The 7,500-nt window shown below is 74.3% G+C and overlaps 1 protein-coding gene across 1 annotated transcript in view; it reads right to left on the reverse strand.

Moving 5' to 3' along the window:
- LOC127465057 (collagen alpha-1(I) chain-like) overlaps nt 1–7,500 on the reverse strand; it is a 15,098-nt gene that overhangs the window by 1,883 nt on the left and 5,715 nt on the right. Inside the window, exon 6 of the mRNA XM_051775554.1 lies at nt 7,327–7,420. Within this exon, the coding sequence (XP_051631514.1) occupies nt 7,327–7,420 (94 nt within the window). The remainder of the gene's footprint in view (nt 1–7,326; nt 7,421–7,500) is intronic.

Below are 7,500 nucleotides of genomic sequence, written 5' to 3' on the forward strand. Positions count from 1 at the left end.
AGCGGACTTGGAGCCGGAGCGCCGCCGCCCGGCTCGGCCCGGAAGCGGGTAGACCTGTTCGCGTCGGCGAGCGGACTTGGAGCCGGAGCGCCGCCGCCCGGCTCGGCCCGGAAGCGGGTAGACCTGTTCGCGTCGGCGAGCGGACTTGGAGCCGGGGCGCCGCCGCCCGGCTCGGCCCGGAAGCGGCTAGACCTGTTCCCGTCGGCGAGCGGACTTGGAACCGTGGCGCCGCCGCCCGGCCCGGCCCGGTGGCGGGTAGACCTGTTCCCGCCGTCGAGCGGACTTGGAGCCGCGGCGCCGCCGCCCGGCCCGGCCCGGTGGCGGGTAGACCTGTTCCCGCCGTCGAGCGGACTTGGAGCCGGGGCGCCGCCGGCCTGGTCCGGTGGCGGGTAGACCTGTTCCCGCCGGCGAGCGGACTTGGAGCCGGAGCGCCGCCACCCGGCCCGGTGGTGGGTAGACCTGTTCCCGTCGGCGAGCGCACTTGGAGCCGGAGCGCCGCCGCCCGGCTCGGCCCGGAAGCGGGTAGACCTGTTCGCGTCGGCGAGCGGACTTGGAGCCGGGGCGCCGCCGCCCGGCTCGGCCCGGAAGCGGGTAGACCTGTTCCCGTCGGCGAGCGGACTTGGAGCCGGAGCGCCGCCGCCCGGCTCGGCCCGGAAGCGGGTAGACCTGTTCGCGTCGGCGAGCGGACTTGGAGCCGCGGCGCCGCCGCCCGGCCCGGCCCGGTGGCGGGTAGACCTGTTCCCGCCGACGAGCGGACTTGGAGCCGGAGCGCCGCCGCCCGGCTCGGCCCGGTGGCGGGTAGACCTGTTCCCGCCGGCGAGCGGACTTGGAGCCGGGGCGCCGCCGCCCGGCCCGGCCCGGTGGCGGGTAGACCTGTTCCCGCCGTCGAGCGGACTTGGAGCCGGGGCGCCGCCGGCCTGGTCCGGTGGCAGGTAGACCTGTTCCCGTCGGCGAGCGGACTTTAAGCCGGGGCGCCGCCGTCCTGCCCGGTGGCGGGTAGACCTGTTCGCGTCGGCGAGCGGACTTGGAGCCGGAGCGCCGCCGCCCGGCTCGGCCCGGAAGCGGGTAGACCTGTTCGCGTCGGCGAGCGGACTTGGAGCCGGAGCGCCGCCGCCCGGCTCGGCCCGGAAGCGGGTAGACCTGTTCGCGTCGGCGAGCGGACTTGGAGCCGGGGCGCCGCCGCCCGGCTCGGCCCGGAAGCGGCTAGACCTGTTCCCGTCGGCGAGCGGACTTGGAACCGTGGCGCCGCCGCCCGGCCCGGCCCGGTGGCGGGTAGACCTGTTCCCGCCGTCGAGCGGACTTGGAGCCGCGGCGCCGCCGCCCGGCCCGGCCCGGTGGCGGGTAGACCTGTTCCCGCCGTCGAGCGGACTTGGAGCCGGGGCGCCGCCGGCCTGGTCCGGTGGCGGGTAGACCTGTTCCCGCCGGCGAGCGGACTTGGAGCCGGAGCGCCGCCACCCGGCCCGGTGGTGGGTAGACCTGTTCCCGTCGGCGAGCGCACTTGGAGCCGGAGCGCCGCCGCCCGGCTCGGCCCGGAAGCGGGTAGACCTGTTCGCGTCGGCGAGCGGACTTGGAGCCGGGGCGCCGCCGCCCGGCTCGGCCCGGAAGCGGGTAGACCTGTTCCCGTCGGCGAGCGGACTTGGAGCCGGAGCGCCGCCGCCCGGCTCGGCCCGGAAGCGGGTAGACCTGTTCGCGTCGGCGAGCGGACTTGGAGCCGCGGCGCCGCCGCCCGGCCCGGCCCGGTGGCGGGTAGACCTGTTCCCGCCGACGAGCGGACTTGGAGCCGGAGCGCCGCCGCCCGGCTCGGCCCGGTGGCGGGTAGACCTGTTCCCGCCGGCGAGCGGACTTGGAGCCGGGGCGCCGCCGCCCGGCCCGGCCCGGTGGCGGGTAGACCTGTTCCCGCCGTCGAGCGGACTTGGAGCCGGGGCGCCGCCGGCCTGGTCCGGTGGCAGGTAGACCTGTTCCCGTCGGCGAGCGGACTTTAAGCCGGGGCGCCGCCGTCCTGCCCGGTGGTGGGTAGACCTGTTCCCGTCGGCGAGCGGACTTGGAGCCGGAGCGCCGCCGCCCGGCTCGGCCCGGAAGCGGGTAGACCTGTTCGCGTCGGCGAGCGGACTTGGAGCCGGAGCGCCGCCGCCCGGCTCGGCCCGGAAGCGGGTAGACCTGTTCGCGTCGGCGAGCGGACTTGGAGCCGGGGCGCCGCCGCCCGGCTCGGCCCGGAAGCGGGTAGACCTGTTCCCGTCGGCGAGCGGACTTGGAACCGTGGCGCCGCCGCCCGGCCCGGCCCGGTGGCGGGTAGACCTGTTCCCGCCGTCGAGCGGACTTGGAGCCGCGGCGCCGCCGCCCGGCCCGGCCCGGTGGCGGGTAGACCTGTTCCCGCCGTCGAGCGGACTTGGAGCCGGGGCGCCGCCGGCCTGGTCCGGTGGCGGGTAGACCTGTTCCCGCCGGCGAGCGGACTTGGAGCCGGAGCGCCGCCACCCGGCCCGGTGGTGGGTAGACCTGTTCCCGTCGGCGAGCGCACTTGGAGCCGGAGCGCCGCCGCCCGGCTCGGCCCGGAAGCGGGTAGACCTGTTCGCGTCGGCGAGCGGACTTGGAGCCGGGGCGCCGCCGCCCGGCTCGGCCCGGAAGCGGGTAGACCTGTTCCCGTCGGCGAGCGGACTTGGAGCCGGAGCGCCGCCGCCCGGCTCGGCCCGGAAGCGGGTAGACCTGTTCGCGTCGGCGAGCGGACTTGGAGCCGCGGCGCCGCCGCCCGGCCCGGCCCGGTGGCGGGTAGACCTGTTCCCGCCGACGAGCGGACTTGGAGCCGGAGCGCCGCCGCCCGGCTCGGCCCGGTGGCGGGTAGACCTGTTCCCGCCGGCGAGCGGACTTGGAGCCGGGGCGCCGCCGCCCGGCCCGGCCCGGTGGCGGGTAGACCTGTTCCCGCCGTCGAGCGGACTTGGAGCCGGGGCGCCGCCGGCCTGGTCCGGTGGCAGGTAGACCTGTTCCCGTCGGCGAGCGGACTTTAAGCCGGGGCGCCGCCGTCCTGCCCGGTGGTGGGTAGACCTGTTCCCGTCGGCGAGCGGACTTGGAGCCGGAGCGCCGCCGCCCGGCTCGGCCCGGAAGCGGGTAGACCTGTTCGCGTCGGCGAGCGGACTTGGAGCCGGAGCACCGCCGCCCGGCTCGGCCCGGTAGCGGGTAGACCTGTTCCCGTCGGCGAGCGGACTTGGAACCGGGGCGCCGCCGTCCGGCCCGGTGGCGGGTAGACCTGTTCCCGCCGGCGAGCGGACTTGGAGCCGGGGCGCCGCCGTCCGGCCCGGTGGTGGGTAGACCTGTTCCCGTCGGCGAGCGGACTTGGAACCGGGGCGCCGCCGTCCGGCCCGGCCCGGTGGTGGGTAGACCTGTTCCCGCCGTCGAGCGGACTTGGAGCCGCGGCGCCGCCGCCCGGCCCGGCCCGGTGGCGGGTAGACCTGTTCGCGTCGGCGAGCGGACTTGGAGCCGGAGCGCCGCCGCCCGGCTCGGCCCGGAAGCGGGTAGACCTGTTCGCGTCGGCGAGCGGACTTGGAGCCGGAGCGCCGCCGCCCGGCTCGGCCCGGAAGCGGGTAGACCTGTTCGCGTCGGCGAGCGGACTTGGAGCCGGGGCGCCGCCGCCCGGCTCGGCCCGGAAGCGGGTAGACCTGTTCCCGTCGGCGAGCGGACTTGGAACCGTGGCGCCGCCGCCCGGCCCGGCCCGGTGGCGGGTAGACCTGTTCCCGCCGTCGAGCGGACTTGGAGCCGCGGCGCCGCCGCCCGGCCCGGCCCGGTGGCGGGTAGACCTGTTCCCGCCGTCGAGCGGACTTGGAGCCGGGGCGCCGCCGGCCTGGTCCGGTGGCAGGTAGACCTGTTCCCGTCGGCGAGCGGACTTTAAGCCGGGGCGCCGCCGCCCGGCTCGGCCCGGAAGCGGGTAGACCTGTTCCCGTCGGCGAGCGGACTTGGAGCCGGAGCGCCGCCGCCCGGCTCGGCCCGGAAGCGGGTAGACCTGTTCGCGTCGGCGAGCGGACTTGGAGCCGCGGCGCCGCCGCCCGGCCCGGCCCGGTGGCGGGTAGACCTGTTCCCGCCGACGAGCGGACTTGGAGCCGGAGCGCCGCCGCCCGGCTCGGCCCGGTGGCGGGTAGACCTGTTCCCGCCGGCGAGCGGACTTGGAGCCGGGGCGCCGCCGTCCGGCCCGGTGGTGGGTAGACCTGTTCCCGTCGGCGAGCGGACTTGGAACCGGGGCGCCGCCGCCCGGCTCGGCCCGGTGGCGGGTAGACCTGTTCCCGCCGGCGAGCGGACTTGGAGCCGGAGCGCCGCCGCCCGGCCCGGCCCGGCGGCGGGTAGACCTGTTTGCGGCCGGTGCTCGGAGCGTGGCACCGAATTCGCGGATCGAGCGGACGGCGTGCAGCCGCTAAATCCGTCGATTGGCGCGCCGGCGTGCCCTTCCGACCCCGCCCTGACCTCCCGGATTTCCCACAGTTCTTTGCGAGTCCTTCCAGCGGGCATGCTCCGTCGAGTACTCTCTCGGGGGTCTTGTTGCGGAGACTCCATCTCCCGTGGCCCTTTGCGGCAGACTTGCTCTCCGGCGTAAAGGCTTTCCCCTGCCCCGAGGGTGAAAGAAGAGACGTTCTCTGCGGGGCGGGGAAGCGGGGGGAGTAACTGGGACTCTCTTTAGGCGGCGCGGCTGCGGCCGACCGGGCTCGGCCGCCTCGGCGCCGCCGGGAAGAGCCGGTGTCCGAGCCTAGCGGCTAGAGCCGGTCTCGGGGCTTAGCGCTGCGGTTTCTGGCCGGCGCTCCGAGCGTAGCAGCCTTTCCCCTGCCCCGAGGGTGAAAGAAGAGACGCTCTCTGCGGGGCGGGGAAGCGGGGGGAGTAACTGGGATTCTCTTTAGGCGGCGCGGCTGCGGCCGACCGGGCTCGGCCGCCTCGGCGCCGCCGGGAAGAGCCGGTGTCCGAGCCTAGCGGCTAGAGCCGGTCTCGGGGCTTAGCGCTGCGGTTTCTGCCCGGCGCTCCGAGCGTAGCAGCCTTTCCCCTGCCCCGAGGGTGAAAGAAGAGACGTTCTCTGCGGGGCGGGGAAACGGGGGGAGTAACTGGGCCTCTGCCTGGGTGGCAGGGCTGCCGCCGCCTCGGCTCGGCCGCAGAGGTGCGCAGCGGGTAGAGTCGCCGTCCGTGCCCAGCGGGTAGAGCCCTCGTCCGAAGCCGGCGGGTAGAGCCGGTGTCCCGGGGCAGCGGGTAGACCTGTTTTCCGGGCTCGTCGGCTCGACGCGCTCTCCGAGTCGGGCGGCTCGAGCGGGTTCCAAGCGCTTAGCCGAGGCCCTCGGCGGACGCCGAGGCGCCACCGTTTCTGCCCGGGGCTCCGAGTGGGAAAGAAAGGGCGTTGTCTGCGGCGTGGGTAAAAAGGGGGAGTAGCTGGGACTCTCTTAAGGTGGCAGGGCGGCGGCCGACTGGGCTCGGCGGCGGGGGTGCCGGCGGGTAGAGTTGCGTTCCGAGCCCGACGGGTAGACGTGGTGTCCGACTCCGGCGGGTAGACCTTTTGTCCGAGCCCGGCGGGTAGACCTGTTGTCCGTGCCCGGCGGGTAGACCTGGTGTCCGAGTCGGGCTGGTAGACCTGGTGTCCGAGCTGGGCGGGTACACCTTTTGTCCGAGCCCGGCGGGTAGACCTGGTGTCCGAGCCCGGCGGGTAGACCTGGTGTCCGAGCCCGGCGGGTAGACCTTTTGTCCGAGCCCGGCGGGTAGACCTGTTGTCCGAGCTGGGCGGGTAGACCTTTTGTCCGAGCTCGGCGGGTAGACCTGTTGTCCGAGCCGGGCGGGTAGACCTGGTGTCCGAGTCGGGCGGGTAGACCTTTTGTCCGAGCCCGGCGGGTAGACCTGTTGTCCGTGCCCGGCGGGTAGAGCTGGTGTCCGAGTCGGGCGGGTAGACCTGGTGTCCGAGCCCGGCGGGTAGACCTGGTGTCCATGCTGGGCGGGTAGACCTGGTGTCCGAGCCCGGCGGGTAGACCTGGTGTCCGAACCGGGCGGGTAGACCTTTTGTCCGAGCCCGGCGGGTAGACCTGGTGTCCGAACCGGGCGGGTAGACCTTTTGTCCGAGCCCGGCGGGTAGACCTGGTGTCCGAGCCCGGCGGGAAGACCTGTTGTCCGAGCTCGGCGGGTAGACCTGGTGTCCGAGCCGGGCGGGTAGACCTGGTGTCCGAGCCCGGCGGGTAGACCTTTTGTCCGAGCCCGGCGGGTAGACCTGTTGTCCGAGCTGGGCGGGTAGACCTTTTGTCCGAGCTCGGCGGGTAGACCTGTTGTCCGAGCCGGGCGGGTAGACCTGGTGTCCGAGCCCGGCGGGTAGACCTGTTGTCCATGCTGGGCGGGTAGACCTGGTGTCCGAGTCGGGCGGGTAGACCTTTTGTCCGAGCCCGGCGGGTAGACCTTTTGTCCGAGCCCGGCGGGTAGACCTGTTGTCCGTGCCCGGCGGGTAGAGCTGGTGTCCGAGTCGGGCGGGTAGACCTGGTGTCCGAGCCCGGCGGGTAGACCTGGTGTCCATGCTGGGCGGGTAGACCTGGTGTCCGAGCCCGGCGGGTAGACCTGGTGTCCGAACCGGGCGGGTAGACCTTTTGTCCGAGCCCGGCGGGTAGACCTGGTGTCCGAACCGGGCGGGTAGACCTTTTGTCCGAGCCCGGCGGGTAGACCTGGTGTCCGAGCCCGGTGGGAAGACCTGTTGTCCGAGCTCGGCGGGTAGACCTGGTGTCCGAGCCGGGCGGGTAGACCTGGTGCCCGAGCCCGGCGGGTAGACCTGTTGTCCATGCTGGGCGGGTAGACCTGGTGTCCGAGTCGGGCGGGTAGACCCTGTGCGCGAGCCGGGTGGGTAGACCTGTTGCCTAAACCCGGCGGGTAGACGTGTTGTCCGTGCCGTGCGGGTAGACCTGGTGTCCGACTCGGGCGGGTAGGCCTGGTGTCCGAACCCGGCGGGTAGACCGGTGTTCCGTGCCGTGCGGGTAGACCTGTTGTCCGAACCCGGTGGGTAGACCTGCTGTCCGAGCCCGGCGGGTAGACCGGTGTTCCGTGCCGTGCGGGTAGACCTGGTGTCCGAGTCGGGCGGGTAGACCTGGTGTCCGAGCCCGGCGGGTAGACCTTTTGTCGGGACCCGGCGGGTAGACCTTTTGTCCGAGCCCGGCGGGTAGACCTGGTGTCCGAGCCCGGCGGGTAGACCTGTTGTCCGTGCTCGGCGGGTAGACCTGTTGTCCCGGTTTTTGGGGTCGACCCGTTTCCCCACTCGAGCGGGGCCGAGCGGCCTCGTGCCCCGCCGGATGCTGGCGAGCATCAGGTCTACCCGGTTCCGGGGCTGGCGAGCATCAGGTCTACCCGGTTCCGGGACCGGCCGATCCGGCCGCCGCGGCCGCAGACGCCGGCCTGCGCCCCGCCGGCGTCCCGGCTCCGGGCCACCAGGTCTACCCGGCTCCGGCGGGACTTAGGCGCCTGGCGGCATTTTCGGGGTAGACGTGTTGTCGCGGCCGGCCCCGGAAGTCGGCCAAGGGG

The sequence above is a fragment of the Manacus candei genome, unplaced genomic scaffold (genome assembly GCF_025592945.1).
Source record: "Manacus candei isolate 608988 ecotype Guabito, Panama unplaced genomic scaffold, ASM2559294v1 h1tg000310l, whole genome shotgun sequence".
In the NCBI taxonomy this organism is placed as follows: domain Eukaryota; kingdom Metazoa; phylum Chordata; class Aves; order Passeriformes; family Pipridae; genus Manacus; species Manacus candei.